A 22,225-nucleotide genomic window follows, 5' to 3' on the forward strand; every position below is an offset into this window, starting at 1 on the left:
TTCATTTTATGATGTTCGTTTTATCCTGAGGCATGTTTTCAGTGTCAGTTTTTCACATGTAGTTTGGTGTGAGACTCCAGGATCAAGGGGGCTCGGAGGCCTTAGGCAAGTCACCTTACTTATCTAAGACTTGTTTCCCCGCCTGGCAAATACCCTGCAAGCCTCCTGTGGTTGTGTTTTGAAAGCATGCCCGGCCTTTCTTGACAGCCACCCCAGATGGTGGCAGGGCATGGAAGACTGTTAGGAGTCAGAGTGCTCCCCTCAGGTGGAGGGAGACTGGGCCAGCTCTACTTTGTAAGCCATGGGTGCCAGGTAGCCCGGCCACCCTGAGCCTGTGCCTCCACTGCCCCCGCGTGGCCAGTCAGGTGCAGCTGCTCCTAGATGTGCAGGGTGAGGAGCCGATGTGAGAGCACCAGAGGGACATAGCTGATGGCCTGACACTGTCTTCAGGAGGGCACCCTGAGGGGCCTCTGCTTCCTCAGTGCCCCCTGAGCTTCATCAACAGAGGGGTGTTCTCCGGCCACAAGGAGCTGTATCCAACACTAATGCCTTTAAATTCAAGACTGGCTCCAGGAGAGAGGAGGGACGCTAGGTTGAGGGGCCAGGCCACACTCTCTCTGGACCACCTGTTCCCGGGTCAAGCTCCCAGGGTCACAGCAGCCTGCTTCCGCAGGACAAGAGGACCAAGCTGCCCTTGAGTGGACACAGAGGCTGGGCCTCCTGGTAGCTCTTGACACAGACTAAATGGGAAAACCAGGAAAGCTGGCCATGCCTGGAGCTTCACTCCCAGCCAGGGCAGAACCTCTGGCCTCCAAGGAGAAAGGTCTCTCCACTCCCATCCATGCTCCAGGTACCCCTGCACCTCCAGCTCCCACCTTCATCCCAACATCTCCCATGGAGTCCTGCCCTCCATTCCAGTTTCCTAGAGTCTGGGTCTGGCTTTGGCCAGGAGGGGAGAAGGGGACTGGCCCTGGCCCTAGAGTCTGCTCAGCCATACCACCGGCTGGAGGGAGGCCACAGCAAGCCCCGCCACAGTCTGAAGGGCCCGGAAAGGTGATTCCCAGCCTGGGGCTGGGCCAGGAGCACTCTCCCAGTGCAGGGCTCTGGTCTTTGGAGTGCGTGGGCCCAACACCCTGCTCACACAGGGTGGCTGCCCACAAGGCCCAGCCATCAGCAGGGCTCTGCCGACCCATCTCTGTAAGGCTTCTCTTCCACGTGGCTGGTCTGCTCCAGAAGCCACTGATGCTCGGACTCACTCACTGTCAGTCGGAGGGTCACCTCCTGAAAAACGCTGCTCGCAGCCACCTACGTGAGCCAGAGAGAACAAAGCCTGCTAAGTTACAGTATTAACACCACCAGGCCCACCACCCAGGTCTAGGCCCCACTCCGCCCAAGGACATCCTTACCTGCTCAAAGTGAAGTTTCTGGAACATCCGGATGCTTGGTTCATTTCCTTGCCCAATTTTAGCCTCAAACTTGGTCAGACCTAGTGTGGTCACTCCTCGCAGAGATGAGAAAGGGGCAAGTAAGGAGGCGCCTACCCCCACCCCTCCTGTCCCAAGCTGCAGAGGAGGAACCTTCACCTGCCCCCAACCCTCAGACCTGAACAAGGTTCACCTGAGGCCTGGCCACTTCCCGCATTGTCTGCTCACACTTTCTTACCGTAAGACAGCATCGCGAGAACGGCCTCAGTGCCAAGGCCCTTACCCCTGCAGCTGGGCTCTAGGAGAAACAACAGGAGCAGCACTGACGCCATGTGCCAGGCTCCAGTGTGGGGACTTGACAGACATCATCTCATTTAATTCTCAACAACTCTGAAGTTGCTACTATCATTACCATTCTGCAGACGAGGAAACAAGCACAGAGAAGTGCGAAAGGCCTCAGCTTGCAACCCAGCAATTTTTTTTTTTTTTTTTTGAGACGGAGTCTCGCTCTGTCGCCCAGGCTGGAGTGCAGTGGCCAGCAATTTGACTTCAAAGCTGACTCCTTTACCTCATGGAGTCAGTGTGCTGCCTCACGGGGATAGTCAGTAGCCACTTGGGGGAAACTGAGGACCAAGAAGGAGCAGAAACAGGAGAGCCTCCCCCTGTAATATGACAAGATGCTCCAGAGAAGACCATTTTCTGAGGGTCCCCAGCCCACCCCAAGTATGGGACTGACCATCCTTGAATCTACCCCATACCAAGGGTTAAGTTCACACCTAAGCACAAGGAGTAAAGTGATGTGCCTGGGGGTGTACCAGGCTGAGGGGGGCTAGGTGGGCAGGCTGCCCAGCCAGGCCCTGGGCTCACCGACATGGAGCCTCCCAGTGAGCCCTGTGAGTGCCCACCCTATGCGGCCTCTGCAGGCTCAGAGTTAGCATATCTGACAGCATATCTGACAGCCAAGAGTCGGGGGAAGGCAGGGCTAGGTGAAACAAACCTGCAATCATGACCTCGATCTCCCCCAGGGTGGGGTCTTCTAGATCTGTGAGGAAGAGGTTCACATCTCCCACCATGCAACTCTCTTCGGTGGCGCCTGGCTGGGCCTGCCACTTCTCGGCATCCAGCACAATGAAGGTACACTCTGAGGAGGAGGTGACAGGGCTATCGCACACACTTCCCAGAGGAGAGAAGAGAGGATGGTATTCCTACCCAAACCACAGCACTGCAGAACACCAGCATCTCTGAGTCTGCCAGGAGAAGAGGGGGTCCCAGAGCTTCCTTCAGCTCATTACAAAACTCCAAATCTGCCTCCTACAGAAAAAGCCTCTCCAACCAGCAACCAAATTCTCAGAGAGCAGGGAAGACAGAGGAGCATGGTCACACTAGGCTGTGGTGAGGGATGTGAGGGGCAGGGCGGAAATTTACAGCCAGAGCCCCAGATGCTCTACTTTCTCTACATCCTTCCAAGCCCAATGCAGTGGGTGGGGAAGAGGACGGAAGGGTCAGCCACAGGGACTGGCTTCAGGGGCATGAGAATACAGGAGTTCCAGCACCTTTCAGGCTTTTCACAAAGCTTCTATAGCGGGACTGGAAAAGGGAGGGAACCTGGAGACTGACTGTGGATCAGCCCTCCCAGTACCAGGGCTAGGGGGAGTGGGAGGCACTCCTCACTGTCTGCATCTTCCCGCCAGCTGTGCTGCATGGCATACTCCTGCTCCAGGGTCAGCGGCTCTGAGGCTGTCAAACGCTGCAGCTCCTCTGATTTCATCCACTCGTGATACCTGCTGGGACAGAGGGGTGACCTTAGACATGGAGGACTCATTCAGAGGCATGTCTGACACCTTATAATGTGAGGGTCCAGAACCCCACAGGGCTAACACAGGGCTCAAAGAACACCCAAAGGGTTATGACTGCTCCTAAGGCAGGGGCCACAGGCACAAGACCCAGAAGCAAGCTAGTCTTACACGAGAACAGCAGAAGTCAGTTCTATCTGTCCAACTTCCTATCCTGTCTCAGATCAGTGCGGAAGAGCAGTCTGAAACCAAACACTCTTCAAATTCCAGAAGGGGAAGTATATGGCAAGCCGACCTCAACAAAGGCGGCTGGACAGATGCCCACAAAGTTAGGGCACCAGGAACCCTCAAACGGAACACTACAAGTAGAGAATACCCAGCTACAGCACCCCTATCCCAACCTACCAGCCATGTGCCAACTGCCCCCACAGGAATCCCATCAGGACTCGGTCCTGGCCTTTCGAATGGTAGATATCACAACTCATCAGCTCAGAGTTTAAGGACAAGCTAACATTAAGTCTCCAAGAACTGAACATAATCCCTGACACCAGGGAAACATCACTCATTTATGATTAGGTGAAAAGACAATGTCTTTTTCTTACACATTTTAGTTTACATAAAGCAATTCCTTGCTGAAAGGCTAAAAAGAAAGCTGAGAGAAAGAAAGGGAAGAGGATGGGCAGCTCCTTCCAAGGAAGTCACAGTCCCCAGCTTCTGCTATTTTTTGTTTGTTTGTTTGTTTTTTGAGACAGAGTTTCACTCTTGTTGCCCAGGCTGGGATTACAGGCATGCGCCACCACACCCAGCTAATGTTTTTGTATTTTTAGTAGAGACAGGGTTTCTCCATGTTGGTCAGGCTGGTCTCTTTTCTTTTTTCTGAGATGGAGTCTCCCTCTATCACCCAGGCTGGAGTGCAGTGGCGCAATCTTGGCTCACTGCAAGCTCCGCCTCCTGGGTTCACGCCATTCTCCTGCCTCAGCCTCCCAAGTAGTAGGGACTACAGGTGCCCGCCACCATGCCCAGCTAATTTTTTTGTATTTTTAGTAGAGACGTGGTTTCACCGTATTAGCCAGGATGGTCTCGATCTCCTGACCTCGTGATCTGCCCGCCTCAGCCTCTCGTGCTGGGATTACAGGCCTGAGCCACTGCGCTCAGTCTTTTTTCTTTTCTTTTCTTTTCTTTCTTTTTTTTTTTGAGACAGAGTCTTGCTCTGTTACCCACGCTGGAGTGCAGTGGTGTGATCTCGGCTCACCACAACCTCCCCCTCCCCGGTTCAAGCGATTCTCCTGCCTCACCCTCCCAAGTAGCTGGGATTACAGGTGCCTGCCACCAAGCCCATCTAATTTTTTTGATTTTTAGTAAAGACAGGGTTTCATCATGTTGGCCAGGCTGATCTCGAACTCCTGACCTCGTGATCCAATTGCCTCAGCCTCCCAAAGTGCTGAGATTACAGGAGTGAGACACCCGGCCTTTTTTTTTTTTTTTTTTTGAGACAGAGTCTCACTCTGTTGCCCAGACTGGAGTGCAGCAGTGTGATCTTGGCTCACTGCGACCTCCGACTCCCTGGTTCAAGCGTTTCTCCTGCCTCAGCCTCCCGAGTAGCAGGGATTACAGGTGCCTGCCACCAAGTCTTGCTAATTTTTTGTATTTTTAATAGAGACGGCGTTTCATCATGTTGACCAGGCTGGTCTCGAACTCCTGGCCTCATAATCCGCCTGCCTCAGCCTCCCAAAGTGCTGGGGTTACAGGTGCCAGCCACCGTGCCGGCTTTTTTTTTTTTTTTTTTTTTTTTTGAGACAGGTTCTTGCTCTGTCACTCAGGCTGGAGTACAGTGGTGCAATCACAGCTCACTGCAGTCTTCAACTCCTGGGCTCAGGCAATCCTCCCACCTCAGCCTCCCTAGTAGCTGGGACTACAGCTGTGCACCACCATGCCTGACTAATTTTTATGTTTTTTGTAGAGATGAGGTCTCGCTACGTTACCCAAGCTGGTCTCGAACTCCTGGGCTCAAGCGATCCTCCTGCCACAGCCTCCCAAAGTCCTGGGATTACAGGCGTGAGCCACGGCACCCAGCCTTTTTTCCCCCACTCATATATAGTTATTTCTCACAACCAATGTTTCTTCTTAGGGGAAACAGCCCTGAGACTGGGGCTGTACCTTACACAGCTCTGGATGCTGCTACGCACCCCATGTCAAGCAGGAAAGATACCTGGGCACATGCTCCGAGGTGTAGGGTACAAGTACCACCTTCTTCCCCAGCAGCATGGTGTTCTGATTCAACCTCATGGTAGCAGCCTGCATGCAGATAGGGAGAGCAAAGACTTCAGGACCCCGAATTTCCAACTTCGGGTGGGAGCTCCGGCTTTCCTGCTGGGGCTAAGTTGACTTACGTCATTCTTTCCTTCCAGACACTCCAGAGAATACAGACTCCAAAAATTCTTGCAAGAAAGAGAAACAGGCTGGTTAAGGATTATTAAACAATCTTTGACTCCCACCCCAGGGGGCCAAGCCCGGGCTCCGTTTCTGCCGGTTCCTTCCGTCCACTCCCCAGAACTTCGATTCCTCAAACCCAAGCACCAAGTAGCAAGCCTTATCTCTAGAGCTCCCATTACTTGCCCCAGTCCAGGGATTCCAACCTAGAGTCAACTTTCAGCCCTGCCTTAAACCTGCTTCCAGCCTCACCGTGGCGACCACCCCACGGGGCTCTGGCCACTCCCTCCTCCCCGCCTCCGACCACTTCAGGGCAAGGCGGGCTTAATCTCAGGCCCTCCCCTTTAAGTGGCGTTCTAGATCACTCTCCTCGACCCTCCAACCACGCGGACCCGGGTACTGCCAAGCTCACACCCACCCACCACCGACGAAATCGTCCACTGCAGAAGGGGTGATCCACCTCCTCCAACCAGCCACGCTCCCAGGCCCGACCGGCTGCCGCCCCTCCCGCATGCGCGTGACAGCGCGCCCCGCCCACTTCCGCCATGCTGACGGCAGCCGCCTTGCCCCAATCCCGGTCCCGCCCCCGCGAGGCGTCCAGTCAGCGCGCGCGAAGAAGGTGGGCTGCGGGGCGGGCGCATGCGCGCTGCGGACGCCGGTGAGGGACAGCTGGCGCCGGCAGCAGCCTACTGGCGGGAGGTGGAGGCTTCGGAGCTGGCTGTGCTGCAGGTGTCGGGTCGGGTCGGGTCGAGTCGGGACGGGACGGGACGGGCGGGAGAGGACTGGACGGGATGGGATAGGTTGGGGCGGGGCTGCATCAGACTCGGGACTCCTCCAGGAGGCAGAGAGAGGGAGAGGCTGGGAGTGGGGCTCTTGAGAAAAGAGGGAGCTTTGAGGGTGGGGAACCCTAAGAGAGTAGGCTGGGCCAGGGAGTGGAGGCCCCGTTAAGAAAAGAAGGCCTTGGGGCCTTGAGTGGGGTTGGAGGGATAATGTAGGAAAGCCCCCAGCTCCCTGCCCTAGGCAGAGGCGGCAGACGGTTCTTTGGGCTCCCCTGTGTGGTAGTGAGCTCCTGGTTGCTGTGATTAAATGGGGTCACCACCCCAGAGCGTGGAAAGGGGGCTCTTGTGGTGGGTGAGACTTAGTGACTTTAGAGGCCCCTTCAATCACTTGCAATCCGAGCAACATTGAAAACATCCGTGCTGGCCACAGAGCAGTGTCCCGCACAGCAAGGGAGAAGTTAGAAGAAATCGTCCAGATTTCTGTCATCCGGGGTGACCCCTCCCTCGGGGGTGAGTCTTGTGACAGATACTGAGGCCCTAAGTGTCTGTGATCAAAGAACTAGAGGTGGCGGGGAAAGGCTGCAAGCCTCCTCCCACCCCATCTCAGTCCATCAGACAGGTGAACTCCGCTCTTTTGTTTTAAGGAGGTGCAGCAGCTGCCGCCCCTGCACCTAAGGAACCTCGGCTGCCAGCGCTTCCTCACTTTTGGAAATGGCGGGTGAAATTACAGAGACGGGGGAACTCTATTCTTCCTACGTGAGTGTGACTTATAGAACCTTTTGCTCACTAAAGTGTTCCTGGCTTCTAGAAAAGCACACTGCTTCCTGGGGATGGGACTAGTGAGTGCTGCTGCTTGAGCAGACCGTGGTGGAAGCAGGATGGGGGAGTTCCATGGGGCAGCGGCTACACGGCTACTCTGGTGGCTCAGAATGTAAGTCAGATTTATTCTCTTTTTAAGGTGTTTGTCAGAGTGGTCAAACCAAACAAAATCGCCGTGCTGTTTGTAATGTTAATCCTGAGCCAGGCGCGGTGGCTCACGCCTGTAATCCCAGCACTTGGTGAGGCCCAGGCGGGCAGATGTCCTGAGGTCTGGAGTTCAAGACTAGCCTGGCCAACATGGTAAAACCCTGTCTCTACTAAAAATACAAAATTAGCCAGGCATGGTGGCATGTGCCTGTAATCCCAGCTACTCGGGAGGCTGAGGCAGGAGCACCTGGGAGGCGGAGGTTGCAGTGAGCTGAGATCGAGCCATTGCACTCCAGCCTGGGCAAAAAGAGCGAAACTCCGTCTCAAAAATAAATAAATAATGTTCATCTCCAGGCTACCACTTGCCTGCAGTGCTGCCCTTCAGGTGAACAGTGATTGACAGCTGTTGACTCTGGGTTTTGCTCATCTCAGTAGTTGGAAACCGCTTTGATCTTTACTGAATTTTAAATTGCACAACTTTTATAGTCTTGGATGGCGTAAGAAGCAGCGAAAGCATACAAAGACTTCTAATTACAGTTTGGTGGACTCTGCAATTAGAACAGCTAGCATGATTGCTTTCACTGTCTTAGGTCTGTGTTACCTCTCGCTGCCCCCAACACATACTCAGTTTATCTTCTCTGTGTAACGTATGATTGGTCATAGTTGTTACATCACAGGGCCATCTTGTCTGGATAAGTAGCCAGAGGGTTGGAATAATCAGATATGGTTGACTCAGGTTGTTACCAACTATCCCAGGCAAAAGCAGCACTGCCCTAAGTAGCAAGAGTCTTCTTTCTAGAACTTGACCTGCCTTCAACAGCTGCCCTGCCTTGTACATAGCTTCCTAGCCTGGGGATCCCTGGTCTTTTTCTGCTCGCTTCACAGACTAGCATTGTGGTGTGACGGACAAGGAAGTGTCTCCACAAGAAAATGTCTTAGAGTACTTCCTTCACAGCTGGAAGAAAGCCTTCCTGATTCCAGAGTCTTCCTATTGGGCCTGTGCCATTCATGTGTGGCAGTAAAGGAGCCTTCTTCACCCTTCACCTCTGTAATTTCTCAGGGGAAGTCTTTTTTTTTTTTTTTTTAAGACAGAGTTTCACTCTGGTTGCCCAGGCTGGAGTGCAATGGCGCAATCTCGGCTCACTGCCTCCGCCTCCTGAGTTCAAGCGATTCTCCTGCCCCAGCCTCTCAAGTAGCTGGGACTACAGGCATGCACCACCACGCCTGGTTAATTTTTTTGTATTTAGTAGAGACAGGGTTTCACCATGTTGGTCATGCTGATCTTGAATTCCTGACCTCAGGTGATCCACCTGCCTCGTCCTCCCAAAGTGCTAGGATTACAGCTGTGTGCCACTGCACCTGGCCTCTCAGGGGAAGTCTTTCATGAACCCTGGAATGGAATGAATACTGTCCCTCTCGTTTGTGGAATTATGTAACAGCTCTCAGCCTCCTGCTGTCAGCGATGAAATCTCCATTTGTCTATTAATATAAAAGTCACCACAGTTCCTGCTTTTTCTTACAACATCTGTAAACTTAAAGATAAGGAAATGAGTCATCCCTGTAAGTAAGTTTTGTAAGGAAAACACTTTGATATGTCCCCATTTCTTGTGTGTCCGGTTGTTTAAGGGGTCCTTTCACAAGTCACGTGCCCACAGGAAATCAGGAAGTTAGGCCCGCAAGCTTCAGTGCCCTCTGCCCTTTTTTGTTCTCCATCTCCTATGTGTTTTATTTCGTTCAGGGTCTTTGTTGCCCAGAGGGCCAGCTCTGGGCATTGGCCATAAACAAGTGCTTGTGTTCTCTTATCCTACTGGTGAAGAGAGATGTAGGGAGGAGGTGGGGTGGGGTGGGGATGATGTGGCATCAAACAGGAGGTATAGTGGTCAGTGTTCTGAGGGGAGAAGACACCTGCTTCCTAAGGGTTCCTTCACTCCCCCATCCTGGAACAATTCTTGGTCCTCTGTACAACCAGAAGAGTTTGTTGTCACTGAGTTCAGATAAGCTGTGGAACTAACTTGCTGCTGATGCTGCTCTGACTACCCCTGCAGGCCCCAGCTCAAGACAATGTGAACAGACCTCTGCTCTGGCTGCCTTGGGAAACCAAGAAAGGGGGCATGTAATTCATACATGTGCTTCAGCCCATGGTCATTTACAAGACAAAGCTTCTCCTTAGTACTTTATTGCCTCATTTATTTTGAGTTCTTTTCCCCTTCAGGAGTTCCAAGGATGTTCGCTTTAGCTTGAATTATTCTGCCTAAAATATTTGTGACAAGTAGATGAGCCACCTAGGTGGCTCAGATGTCCCACTCTCTCAAGGATAGTGCTGAACACAGGAACATGGTTCAGACAGGTACATGTCCCCATAAGGGATCTCAGGACAGGCATGTCTGTTTCTCCATTTATGAGGACCAGGAGTGACACAGAACTGAAGTGGCTGTCGTGTGATCAAAATACAGGATGCCGTAGGTCACGCCCGACAGAAGGGTCAGCCGCTGAGGGTGCCTCTGCCTGCTGGCTCCTGCTCAAGATTGTTGTGGTTGCTTTCGAAGGAGAGAGTGCTTGTTTCACACCCTGAAATCCTAGTCATTGCTTCCGCATCTTTGCTGCCTTCTGTTTCCTTTGACAACTGTCAGAAGGGAAGCTGTTGAAAGATACTGGTGACATCTGCCCCATGCAGGTCATGAGTGAGGCTGCTGGGTGGAGGTGAGGCATGTGGGATGCTGCACTGAGCTCTCTAGAGCATAGGAGAGCAGGCCAGCAGTCCCAAGGAGCAGTGCCTGTGCCTCCTCCAGTGCAGCCACAGAGGAAGAGGTGAGAATTGGAGGTAACTCAGTTTAGGATGCATGCATTGGTCTTCATTATCGAGACTGCAGTAGAGCCTGTTCCTCAGCTTTCTGCCACTACTTCCCAGAGTCTGGCCCACAGAACCGTCCCACGACCAACAGAAGAGAAGGTCTCCTTTCTCTTCCTTCCCCACAACCCCTCCTGACCCAGCCTGTGGCACAGCCCAGATTTGCTTCCTGCCTCTATGTCTGCTCCTTGTGATTGGCCCTCACTGATTACCTTTACAGAAGGTAAAGAGGATTGAATGCTTGCCAGGACTGCTGCAGTCCTCAGAAAGCAGAGAAGTCCTACATTACCCTGCAGGATTCCCTGAGCGCCCACTAAACACACAGGGCTTGCTTTGGAACTGAAAAAATTGCCGCAAAGCAAGACAACTGCAATTACCCATTTCTGTTCTCAACTGTAGTTTCTCTCTTCATTCATTTCTTTGTAAAGTTCTTAAAGGTTCGTAAGTCTCTTTTGGGAGCATGCTTATTTCATTGTACCTCTCTCTACAGCAGTGGTTGTCAACTAGTGGTGATTCTGCCCCCCAGAGGACAGTAGGCAGTGTCTAGAGGCATTTTTGATTGTCAGGACACTAATGGTTGGAGAGAGGTTGTTACTGGCGCCTAGTGGATAAAGGCCAGGGATGTCACTAAACATCCTACAATGCACAGGACAGGCCCCCATCATGAAAAAAGACCTGGCCCCCAAATTTCCACAGTGCCCAAGCTGAGAAACCCTGATCCACAAGAGACCTTTGACTTTTACATCCCAAGACCTTTAAGCTTCCCTGAATTTACAGATGCCTCTTATACTGTTTAGTTTCCCCATAAAACTTTTGCCCAAGAACCATTACTTTCTTTCTTTTTCTTAAGACAGGGTCTCACTCTGACACCCAGTAAGCAATTACAGCTCACTGCAGCCTTGACTTCTGGGCTCAGGCGATTTTCCCATCTCAGTCTTCCAAGTAGCTGGGAATACAGGTACTTGCCACCATCCCTGGCTAATATTTTTTATTTTTTGTAGAGACAGAGTCTTGCTACATTTCCTAGGCTGGTCTCAAACTGCTGGACTCAAGCCATCCTCCCACCTCAGGAGTGCTGGGATCACAGGCGTGAGCCACCATACCTAGCCTAGAACTATCACTTTCTTATGCCTCTTCGCTTTCTCTTTGCTTCCATTATGGGAAATCATTCTCCATAAAGAAATAAGGTTTTTATCCCTTCGTAAGTATTACTGCTTATAGAAGCGATAAGCAGAGCCCAGAGCTGCAGGGAGGGCAGATGTTAGGTTGTCTGCTGGGGTCTGTTCTGTTAGTGCCCTGCTCCAAATGCTCCAAAACATCCAACCCCTTGTCCCATCCAAAAGGGCTCTGCGCAGTCTGACTGCAGCCTCTTCCAGCCCCACCCCTGCGCAGCTTACTGTGCTTCAGCCGCACAGGCCTTCTGAAGGCTCCTCGAGCCTACCTGCCTCTGTAGGCCTCTGGACCGGGAAGTCTCTCCCTCGTCTGTTGCCTGGGCAGCACCTTCTCATCCTCCAGCACCCTTCCTGGGGTATCCACTGTTTCCAGTGCTTTCCCACTGTGTCTTCTCACAGTGCCCTGATTCTTTGCTTCATAACGCCTCTCTCAAACCGTAGTTGTTTTCTTCCCAGGCTGGAGTGCAGTGGCATGATCTCAGCTCACTGCAACCTCTGCCTCCCGAGTTCAAGTGATTCTCATGCCTCAGCCTCCTGAGTAGCTGGGATTACAAGCGTGCACCATCATGCCCGGCTAATTTTTTGTATTTTAGTAGAGATGGAGTTTTGCCATGTTGCCCAGGCTAGTCTCGAACTCCTCAGCTGAGACAATATGCCCACCTCAAAGTGCTAGGATCACAGGTGTGAGCCACCGCACCTGGCCTGTAGTTGTTTTCTTGTTGTCTGTCTCCTACTTAGAAGGTAGCCCCATGAGTTCAAGGGCCATATCTGTCTGGTTTATTATCATATCCTCAGTTCCAAGCACAGGGCCCAGTCTGTAGAAGGCTCTTGTTGGTTGTTGAATAAATGAACAGAACTGAACTAGCTAGGTGACCCATTCACACCCTTGTACACACGAGCATGAAAGTGCCAGTGATTGAAACTAACCTCAGCAAAAGTAAACATGAGTTAGTTATAGACATTCACAGTTACTGTGAAAAGCCAGAACTTCCCATTCAGAAGACCAGCAATGGGCTGTGTGTTCCCTGTCTCGCCTAGCTTCTGCCCTCAAAATTCTTCTAGCAGCACCACTCTGAGCCAGGACTCCCAGAGGGGAATCATATCATGATGATGTTGTGATCCAAGCAAGGCAGTAGGAAGATAATTCAAACTTGTTTTCATCCTTCTGGGATTTGTCTGTGGGATCAAATTGAGATTGCAGACTGGGCGCAGTGGCTCACTCCTGTAATCCCAGCACTTTGGGAAGCCGAGGTGGGTGGATCACCTGAGGTCAGGGGTTAGAGACTAGCCCGGCCAACGTGGCGAAACGCTGTCTCTAATAAAATTACAAAACTTAGCCAGACATGGTGGTGGGCACCTGTAATCCCAGCTACTCCAGAGGCTGAGGCAGGAGAATCGCTTGAATCTGGAAGGCGGAGGTTGCAGTGAGCCAAGATCACACCACTGCACTCCAACCTGGGCAGCAGAGCAAGACTCCGTCTCAAAAAATAAAAATTGAGATTGTGATATCCAAAACTGGATGATGAAGACTCTCAGCCTCACATCAGAGATAACCCAAGCAGGGTCCAGTGCAATCAGCTGGGTGTTCCCATCTCCAGCCTGTGTGCCAGGCACCCTGAGAAATGCAGAAAGAAGTGAGACGCAGTCCACAGTCACAGTGAGCTTCATATGTATTAACAGGGAAAAGAGAAATATGCCAATATCTGAAACCCAAGAGAGGGCATAAGAAGTGTTATTGCCACAAGGATTCAAAGGCGGGAGGCAGGACAACTTTGGGAGCCTGGGAAGGACTTTGTGGTAGAAGTTGCATTAGAGGCTGGGCGCGGTGGCTCACGCCTGTAATCCCTGCCGTTTGGGAGGCCGAGGCGGGCGGATCACGAGGTCAGGAGATTGAGACCATCCTGGCTAACACGGTGAAACCCCGTCTCTACTAAAAATACAATAAATTAGCCAGGCGAGGTGGCGGGCGCCTGTGGTCCCAGCTACTCGGGAGGCTGAGGCAGGAGAATGGCATGAACCTGGGAGGTGGAGCTTGCAGTGAGCACTCCAGCCTGGGCGACAGAGCGAGACTCGGGTCTCAAAAAAAAAAAAAAAAGAAGTTGCATTGGAATGGGCCCTGAAGGCTGGGTAGGAGTTGAGGGGCTGGGGAGGTGGCATGAGAGGGCTTTGGTCCTGTGCCAGGTATTCACATACTGCAGGCAGAGAGCTTTCCTCTCCACAGGGTGGCCTCCCTTATGTCCTACTCTCAAATGTCCAGTTAGCACCTGCTGGGAAGCCTGTCTTTTCTAACCACTGCCCAGCACCTCCTTCCCCCAGCCAATACCCCAAGGCGGGAGTTGGCCATCTCTGTTTCTTCATGGTTTTTTTTTTTTTTTTTTTTGAGATGGAGTCTCACTCTGTTGCCCAGCCTGGAGTGCAGTGGCGCGATGTTGGCTCACTGCAACCTCCACCTCCCAGGTTCAAGCAATTCTTCTGCCTCAGCCTCCCGAGTAGCTGGGATTACAGGCACACGCCACCGCCCAGCTAATTTTTGTATTTTCAGTAGAGACAGGGTTTCACCATGTTGGATAGGCTGGTCTCAAACTCCTGACCTTGTGATCCACCCACCTCAGCCTCCCAAAGTGCTGGGATTACAGGAGTGAGCCACTGCACCCGTCCTCTACATGCTTTAAAAAAAAACATAATTGACTGAGTCTGGGAGAATGGGCACCAATTTGTGTGTTTCTGATCAACAATTCAGCATGTGGCTATTTTAGGAAACTTTTAAAATAAAGAAAAGCGCATCTTTCTAAGAACAGGAAGAGAAAATGAGAAACGGGTAAGCATTCCCAGAGATGGGGTGTTTGTCTTTTTTAATGATCAGAAACAGGTGGTAAAGCATACGGTAAGTCGCCCAATTTAGCAGAGTACAGGAAGACCAGTTAGGAGTCTACTGCACCAGTCCAGGCCAGAAAGACTCATTTGAATTGTAAATAAGGATAGGAGCCAGAGTTAGCCACAAAAGAAGTTCCAGAAATAAAGTCACTAGGACTGTGATCTGGAGGGGAAGGAAGGAGGATGGGGCCACTAATGGGATGTCTAGGTGTAGGTGACTAGCGGGCAGCTGGACTTGAGGTCTGCAGAAAGGTTGATACTAAGAGAAATACATGAGGAAAGGAGGCGTGTGCTTGGTGGAGTCTGCTGATTGCACCAGTAAAGGAAGCAGATGATGCCAAAATAAGGGTGGGCTTCTGGGAGGGAGGATTGGCAGGGGAGGAGGCTGGGGGACTGGAGAGCATCACAGAAGGGTAGGGGCTTGGGTCAGGCAGGAAGTTCACGGTTCAGATCTTGGAAAGGGAATCATTGTAAACTGTGGGTTGGTTTAAAAACCTGAAGTCAGTGACCTGAGAAATCACCCTGAAGTTGGGTGGGCAAGCGGGGAGGGAAGAATGGGGAGTGACTGCTAATGGAAATGGGTTTTTTTGGAGGGTGATAAAATGAAATTAGCTGGTGGTGCTGGTCACACAGCCTTGTGAATATTACTAAAACCCACTGATGTATGTACTTTAAATGGGTGGATTTTATGGTATGTGAATTATATCTCAATTTTTTTAAAGAAAACCTGAAATTGATATAGGGAGGGGGTGGAGAAAGGGAAGCATGAATATCCATGTCCCAAAGGACAATGGCAGTGACCTTGAGCCCACATGCTCAGTGGTCTTGGAAAAGTGGATGTTTCTTTGAGGTCAGCATTATGCGCTGACCTTTGTGCCAGGTACCCCGCCTATGGTGCTCTGTCCCCGGGAAGCCTACAGCCTGGTTGAGCAGTGTGCTAGCATCTGCGATGCAGCTTTAGGAGGGGCAGCAGTGATGACAGTAGGAATAGAGATGAAACTGAACCCCAGGACTTGAGTCATCCACGTATTCATGTTTGGTTAACAGGCTCTGTGGTTGCAAGGCCTGGCTCCTTAGACCCCAGGTGTAATTCTCCTGTCCTGTCTCCTTCCCTGTCTAAAGTCTGGCCTTCTGGCCTCCACAGTGGTGCCATCACTAGGGTCGTTCCTTGGGAGCTGTTAAGGGGAGATGTTAATTAAGTTCTGGGCTTGAATGTCGCCTCTGTCGGTTCCAGGTTGGGCTGGTGTACATGTTTAACCTCATCGTGGGCACGGGCGCACTCACCATGCCCAAGGCCTTCGCCACCGCCGGGTGGCTTGTCAGCCTCGTCCTGCTGGTGTTCCTGGGCTTCATGAGGTGAGAGTGGGGGCTTTCCCACAGGGGCCAGGAGTGGAGCAGGAGGCAGTCGGCCCAGGAAGCCCAAACATGAGGGCACTGAGGGGTGGGAAGACACCTGTCTACCCCGTCTCTAGCTCAGTGAGTCCCTGCCAGGGTAGTCAGAGAGGAGACAGTAGTCACAGAGGCCTCCTGGTGGCTTGTGTTAGTGGAGCGGTTACACAGCCCTGGTCAGATAAAAACCTGGACATCCACTAGGCTTTGGAATGTTTCACGTGATGCTGGCCTATTTCTTCCCTGGCAGATTTACCTCCCCTGCTATTAAATGTATGCTTTATTAACATTACCATCAAGTTTTGCTATCTGAGAAAATACCACCCAGCCACAGAAGAAGGATCTAACAAACATTTAAGGTGATATGGGAAATCAGTTTGAAATTTAGAATTTACTTAAGGTAATTCATGAATTAGATGATAAACACACACCTGGGTGCCTGATCAAGCGTGGCACGCGCCTGTCGTGTACCTCCCCAGGTCTTTAGGGACGCCTACTCCTTGAGCCAGGTGTGTGGGCCTCACCAGCCGGTGCTTCAGGGAGGGTGGGTTCCGCCTGAGGCTCTTGTTGGGATTCCCACACACGTGGGGACCTGACAGGTCTGAAGTTGTCAGCAAGTGCCCCAGGCCATGAAGGGATTTAGGACTAGGCACTTCCATCCTCAACCAGGTAGGAATCCACAAGCTGCAAAAAAGAGATGGGAAGGAGCACCTGGAAATACCTCCCCTGAGAGAGGCGACCCCCGATCTGTGCACCAAGCACCCTTCTGGGTACTGAGGGACCCTCACCAACAACGATCTCTGCCTGTGCAGACTTGACTTTATTTTGTGGGGAGACAGACAGGATAATAAATGGGTAAATTGAAGAGTGAGCTGGAAGGCAGTGAGTGCTGTGGAAAGAGGAAGGCATAGCAGGGTGAGGGGACTAGGATGCCGGGTGAAGCAGGGTCAGGGAGGGCTGCATCTAAGTGAGGATCTGAATGGGGAGGGGGTGGGTACTGGTGGAAGGATGAGACAGAGCTTAGTAGTTGGAGCAAACTAAGACGTACAAGAAGCTGAATGGGATAGGAAAGCACCCATGGTTTTCAGTTTCTTCATGCGTTTCTTTTGGGGAGTTTTGAGAGTGAATCTTGGGACACTGTTGGTTCATCATCTACTGTGAGCCCTGGCAGCCAAGAGCTCTGGAAGTCTTTGTCCTTACATGACTCTGCTGTCCCCTTTAAAGGACCTTCAGCACAGGCAGGCACGAATGGGAAGTGTTCATTAGGGGCTCCCTGGCAGGGGGTGCCACACCCCGCTCCTTGTTCAACCCATTTGTGTTTGAACATGATCAATGAGTTGGCCTTGCGCAACCATGAGAAGTCTCTTTATGCCTTAATTAAGATTGATTTTAATTTCACTTCCGAAAAGAAGGGTAAATCCAAAGCCCTTAAAGTGGTCACTTAGGCAAGATAATGAGAAACCTTTCTTGGAGATGCTGAGGCAGTTGGAATGGGGGTTTCAAAGCTGGCTGCTCCCCCAGAGTGGGAGTAAGTGTGGGTTTAACTGGTGTGGGGCCAAGCGACTCCTCTGCCTCCTGCCATCTGACCTTGGGGCGAGCAGTCAGCCCCCCATCCCTTGTCAATACTCAGGGAGGGGCAAGGATGAGTCTGATAGCAGAGCTGTCCTGGCCTCAAGAAAGCAGGAGATGAGTGTTCGTCCCACACTGTTCCGTGGCAGAGATGGATTCATACCTCAGGTTTTATTAGCAGGAAGGCAGCCCACTTCTGTATCCTCCGTTAACAAAAGCATTCATGCATTCCAGCTGTCATCTAGGTCTCAAGTTTCTTTAAGAGGAAAAGAAAAGATGATTTTTCCAATCTAGTCTGACTTCTCGGCAAGCGTCTGATGCCACCTCCCAATCTCCCTTTCGAATTGGTCCATAGAAGTGCAAGCTTATTTTAATATTAGCCAGCTTATTTGGAAAGTAAAAAGTACTGCCAAAGAAAAAAGGGATGGATTCCGGAGCCAAGTGCCCATTTGCAATTATCCATGCCTGTGCTCCTTCCATTAGTGCATGTAATTGGGAGGTGACCATTTGCCTGTGTCCTTGCAAGGTGAGGCGAAAGCTGCCTGCTGTCCTTCCAGAAGCTGGGGGGGCCCTTTGTGAACCAGCCTCCCCTCACTGAGAGCATCCTTTGGCATCTGTCCCCCACAGCCGCTCCTGGGTGTGCAGCACAGCTTGTCCCAGCATCGCTTCTGCCCCCAGCTCCCTCTCTCCTTTGGGTAGTTTCCCTTCCATCACTTAGTTCACACCCCTCTCTCTCGTGCACCGGAAATACGTTCTCACTTTAGACAGCAACATCAAAGCACGCACACCTTTTTACCAGGTAAAGCCCATCTCTAGGGAACAGCTCTCAGAAAAGAGAATGGTCCGGGCTGGTGGGTCTGGTCGGTTCTTACAATGGTGTCTCCCTTCTCTCTGTCTCCTCCAACCTCCTGTCTGCCTTTGGCACTGGGCACTCGGACCCCTCAGCTTCATGACCACCACCTTTGTGATAGAGGCCATGGCCGCAGCCAATGCGCAGCTCCGCTGGAAGAGGATGGAGAACCTCAAGGTGTGTGTGTCTCTGGGTTATGCCTCTGTTCCACCAGGTACCCAACAGGCGGTCTCAGCAGCCCATTCTTTTCCTCTCAGTGCACAGCGGGCTCTGTCCACAGCACTGCTCCCGGACCCCAGTCCCAGAGCTGAAGCTTAATAGCCACCTAAAGCTTAAAGCACAGATGGAGCCTCTGCCACTTTCCCGTCTCAGCCTCAGGCCCTCCTACCCCCTCCCCCCGGCACCCAGCTCAGCTGTTTGAAACCTTTGTACCCAGGAACTGTGCTGTTTCTTCTTCCCGAGTGAGTCTCCACCACCTCTAATGGGGCAGCATAGCTGTGCTGAGAGCTTCCTAATCAGATATAGATAACCCTGCAGAAAGAACACAGGGGCCAGTGTGGTGGCTCACACCTGTAATCCCAGCACTTTGGAAGGCTGAGGCAGGCGGATCACTTGAAGTCAGGAGTTCAAGATCAACCTGGCCAACATGGTGAAACCTCATCTCTACTAAAAATACAAAAGTTAGCCAGGCGTGATGATGTGTGCCTGTAATCCCAGCTACTCAAGAGGTTGAGGCACAAGAATTGCGTGAATTGGGAGGTGAAGATTGTGGTGAGCCGAGATTGTGCCACTGCACTCCATCCTGGGTGACAGAGTGAGGCGGTATGGAGTGACAAGTGTCTCAAAAAAAAATAAAAAAAGAGACCAGGCACAGTGGCTCATGCCTGTAATCCCAGCACTTTGGGAGGCCGAGGTAGGTGGATCACCCAAGGTCAGGAATTCAAGACCAGCCTGACCAACACGGTGAAACCCCATCTCTACTAAAAATACAAAAATTAGCTGGCCGTGGTGGCAAGTGCTTGTAATACCAGCTACTCGGGAGGCTAAGGCTGGAGAACCGCTTGAACCTGGGAGGCGGGCAGAGGTTGCAGTGAGGTTGAGATCGTTGCCATGCCACTTCCAGCACTGCGGGCGGACATAGGAGCAAAGAAGACTCGTCTCAAGAAAAAAAAAAAAAAAAAAGAAGAAAGGAAGGCAGGTTCACCATTGTCCCAGGGCTTTTCTGTAGGGTTCCATGTCTTTTTTTTTTCTTTTTCTCTTTTTTTTTTTTTTTTTTGAGACAGGGTGTTTGCTCTGTCACCCAGCCTGGAGTGCAGTATTGCAATCATGGCTCACTGCAGCCTCGATCTCGTAGGCTCAGGTGATCCTCCCATCTTAGCCTCCCAGGTAGCTAGGACTACAGGCACATGACACCACGCCTGGCTAACATTCTGTATTTTTTTGATGTGTTCCTTTGTTTTCCTTTGTTTTTCTCTCTCCTCGTCGTCCATCCTACCGCCTCCCAGGAGGAGGAAGATGACGACTCCTCCACAGCCTCAGACAGCGATGTTCTCATCCGGGACAACTATGAGCAGGCAGAGAAGCGGCCCATCCTGTCTGTGCGTAAGTCTTGGGGTCCTCACACGCTCGCACTTCCCTCTGGGCCACAGGGTTCCCTTTCTTCGTGGAGAGGCCCTGGGGAGTCTCCTCGCAGACTCTGGCATTTCCTGCCCCCGGTTTCTGATGCAGGCCCTGTGGGAGACTCAGAAGATCACAGGGTTTCAGTCCTGGGCACAGGCCTGGCCCCTGCTGGCTTAGCCATTACTCAGATTTGCTGCTTGGTGAGTTCCTTGACCTCTGCACCTCAGTTTCCCCCCAGCCCCCTTCCTGTTGCTGAGATGATTAAATGCCTGGTTCCTTGCCTGGCGCACCCTGGAAGCTTGAGTAAATGTTGCTCTGTGGAGTCTCTTCTTCCTCCTGCCCTGTGCCCTCATGTTCATATACGCCCCAGCCTTGCTGTCTCCTCCCTGGTCGGCTGGGTTGGGCTCCGATGTCTGCTCTCCCTTTCACCCCAGCAGGACCATCTCTGAATTCCCTTTAAAAAAAAAAAAAAAACAGATTATGTTAAACCATGTCAAGCAGGAAACATTAGGAAAACTTTTCTCGAGTTTGGACACTTGGGTATTTCATGGTTTAGATAATTCAGTGAGGTCCACACCACCCTCTGAAGCTTTCCCCGTGAAAAACCACTTCCTCTTTGTTGTTCTTTTGGCTCCGCAGAGAAACGTGGATCTCCCAACCCATTTGAAATCACAGACCGGGTGGAAATGGGACAAATGGCCTCCATGTTCTTCAATAAAGGTAGAAGTCCTTTTGGGGGTGGGGTGTGGGGAAATGGGGAGCTGGTGCTTCCCTTCAGACCTGCGCCCTTGTAATGAGGGCTCCACCCTGACAGCCAGACCATGGGGCGGAGCAGGTGGTAGAGCTGCTCCCTCAGCACCTGGAAGCCACCTTGCTGACCTGTTTTCCTCGATTCCTCCCTCTCTGTGAGCATTAAAAACAAAGAGGCAGCTTCTTTAGCGGAAGGCAAGAACCCAAGGAAGCTACTCCAGCGGAGGTCAGGAGCCCCAGGCCGCTGCTCCAGCGGAGGTCAGGAGCCCCAGGCCGCTGCTCCAGCGGAGGTCAGGAGCCCCAGGCAGCTGCTTCCAGCGGAGGTCAGGAACCTGAGGCAGCTACAAAAGAAGCTTTTTCCTTTTCCTGCAAAGGAAGCTGATGGAGGCCACTGATGGTTTTGCACCTCCTGCTTGATTGCCTCTGACCTTGCCCTCTTCTGGCCGATTCTGTCTAGAATAACACCTTCTGACAGCAATGGGATCTGCTACACGCACGCGTGGGTCTGGTTTCCCAGTGGCCGGCAGAGGGCGCCAGGAGCCCACACCCAGGCTTGCCGAGTGAGACCGGAGCCCTGAAGTGTGCTGGTGAATCTGCTCCTTCCTGGGATCTGGCTACAACCATAAGGGAGCCACCCAACTCTGGGGTTGAGTTGTTGGGTGTTCCAGCGACATCTTATATCTCATGGCAAATCTGGTTCTTTTGGAATATGAGCTATTTAAGAGTTTAGTGGCCGGGCACGGTGGCTTATGCCTATAATCCCAGCATTTTGGGAGGCGGGCGGATCACTTGAGACCAGGAGTTGGAGACCAGCCTGGCCAACATGGTGAAACCCCATCTCAAGTGAAAATATGAAAGTTAGCTGGGCGTGGTGGTGCACACCTGTGGTCCCAGCCACACCAGAGGCTGAGGCACAAGAATCACTTGAACCCGGGAGGCGGAGGTGGCAGTGAGCCAAGATCACACCACTGCACTCCAGCCTGGGCTGCAGGGTAAGACCTTGTCTCAAAAAAAGAAAAAAGAGTTTAGTTTTAAATGCCCAGACCTGTTTATTTCCATTTCATTGAGAGTCACATTCTCAGTTCATCCTTCCCCTTGCAACTGTCTTGGAAGATTTTCTGCCCCTTTGTCAAAGCCCCAGTTGTCGAGTGGGCTGCCCTACCAGTTCTTTCTAGTCTTAAATGTGGGTGCACTTAACTTAGAGCCAGGGGGGACTGTAGGAACTAGAATCTCCTTGACTGCTTTTAGGACATTAAGCATTTAGTTTGTCATTGGCAGGGCAATGTGATTATCAGCCAAAGGCCGCCCTAGGGCCTGGTTCACCCTCCCTGCTGGACCAACCTCACAGAGGGTTTTCAGAATTCAGCAAAACCAACTGGTCAGGTTCAGCCCACATCTGTGCTTCTCCTTTGTTCCATTTCTGTCCCTCCCGTCTCACCAGCCTGAGCAAGCATAAGCGTTTCCTCCTGGCAGCCACACAAAGTCCCCTTCCAAATGCAAGCTTTAAAATAAAGTGCACATTGGAAGGAAGACGCATGCCTTTTAAACCTCCTTTCTCATTTTCGGGTTCTGCAATCTGCCCTGATTTCTTTAAGAATTCTAGGAACCAGCAGTTTTGCCTTTTTTCCCCCCACCACAGACTAGACTCTTAATTTGCCCAAATCTAATGGAAAATAAAGACGTTTGTCTGAGACCAGCCTCACACTTAGAGGGAGTCTGCTTCTCTACCCCAGAGTTTCTCCAGCTCAGTCCTGTTGATGT

At 51.8% G+C, this 22,225-nt stretch overlaps 2 protein-coding genes across 12 annotated transcripts in view; one reads left to right on the forward strand and one right to left on the reverse strand.

Annotated features, from left to right (window-relative positions):
- On the reverse strand, positions 1-6,224 carry NAT9 (N-acetyltransferase 9). 9 transcript variants are annotated; one of them, XM_017884648.1, is made up of 8 exons: positions 6,066-6,159; positions 5,608-5,655; positions 5,427-5,512; positions 3,096-3,205; positions 2,422-2,565; positions 1,663-1,722; positions 1,407-1,486; positions 1-1,305 (listed from the first exon to the last, which is right to left on the reverse strand). In XM_017884648.1, the coding sequence occupies exons 3-8, from the start codon at positions 5,501-5,503 to the stop codon at positions 1,171-1,173; spliced, it is 606 nt and encodes a 201-aa protein (XP_017740137.1). In that variant the 5' UTR covers positions 5,504-5,512; positions 5,608-5,655; positions 6,066-6,159; the 3' UTR covers positions 1-1,170. The 9 variants fall into 9 exon arrangements, with proteins under 9 accessions (XP_017740137.1, XP_017740136.1, XP_017740135.1 ...); XM_017884647.1 differs by having other exon boundaries at positions 1,407-1,498; XM_017884646.1 differs by having other exon boundaries at positions 1,407-1,501.
- A 48-nt stretch (positions 6,225-6,272) lies between these two features.
- The window catches only part of SLC38A12 (solute carrier family 38 member 12), a 63,165-nt gene continuing 47,212 nt past the window's right edge, over positions 6,273-22,225 (forward strand). For 2 of the 3 annotated variants that reach the window (XM_017884809.1, XM_017884807.1), the window contains exons 1-6: positions 6,273-6,376; positions 7,071-7,182; positions 15,521-15,642; positions 18,190-18,271; positions 19,600-19,696; positions 20,354-20,434. In XM_017884809.1, coding sequence (XP_017740298.1) covers positions 7,138-7,182; positions 15,521-15,642; positions 18,190-18,271; positions 19,600-19,696; positions 20,354-20,434 — 427 coding nt within the window. In that variant the 5' untranslated portion in view covers positions 6,273-6,376; positions 7,071-7,137. The remainder of the gene's footprint in view (positions 6,377-7,070; positions 7,183-15,520; positions 15,643-18,189; positions 18,272-19,599; positions 19,697-20,353; positions 20,435-22,225) is intronic. The other variant, XM_017884808.1, reaches the window with a different exon arrangement.

The sequence above is a fragment of the Rhinopithecus bieti genome, unplaced genomic scaffold (genome assembly GCF_001698545.2).
Source record: "Rhinopithecus bieti isolate Rb0 unplaced genomic scaffold, ASM169854v2 scaffold_13400, whole genome shotgun sequence".
NCBI classification, from domain to species: domain Eukaryota; kingdom Metazoa; phylum Chordata; class Mammalia; order Primates; family Cercopithecidae; genus Rhinopithecus; species Rhinopithecus bieti.

Excerpts from the sequence above, each read along its gene's own strand:
- NAT9 (XM_017884639.1), bottom strand. The coding sequence starts at position 5,518 with ATGCAGGCTGCTACCATGAGGTTGAATCAGAACACCATGCTGCTGGGG. Across the intron at positions 2,566-3,095 it reads CTGGCGGGAAGATGCAGACA|AGTGTACCTTCATTGTGCTG; the intron begins GTGAGGAGTGCC and ends CCTCCTCCTCAG. Across the intron at positions 1,502-1,662 it reads TCTCGCGATGCTGTCTTACG|GAGTGACCACACTAGGTCTG; the intron begins GTAAGAAAGTGT and ends CATCTCTGCGAG.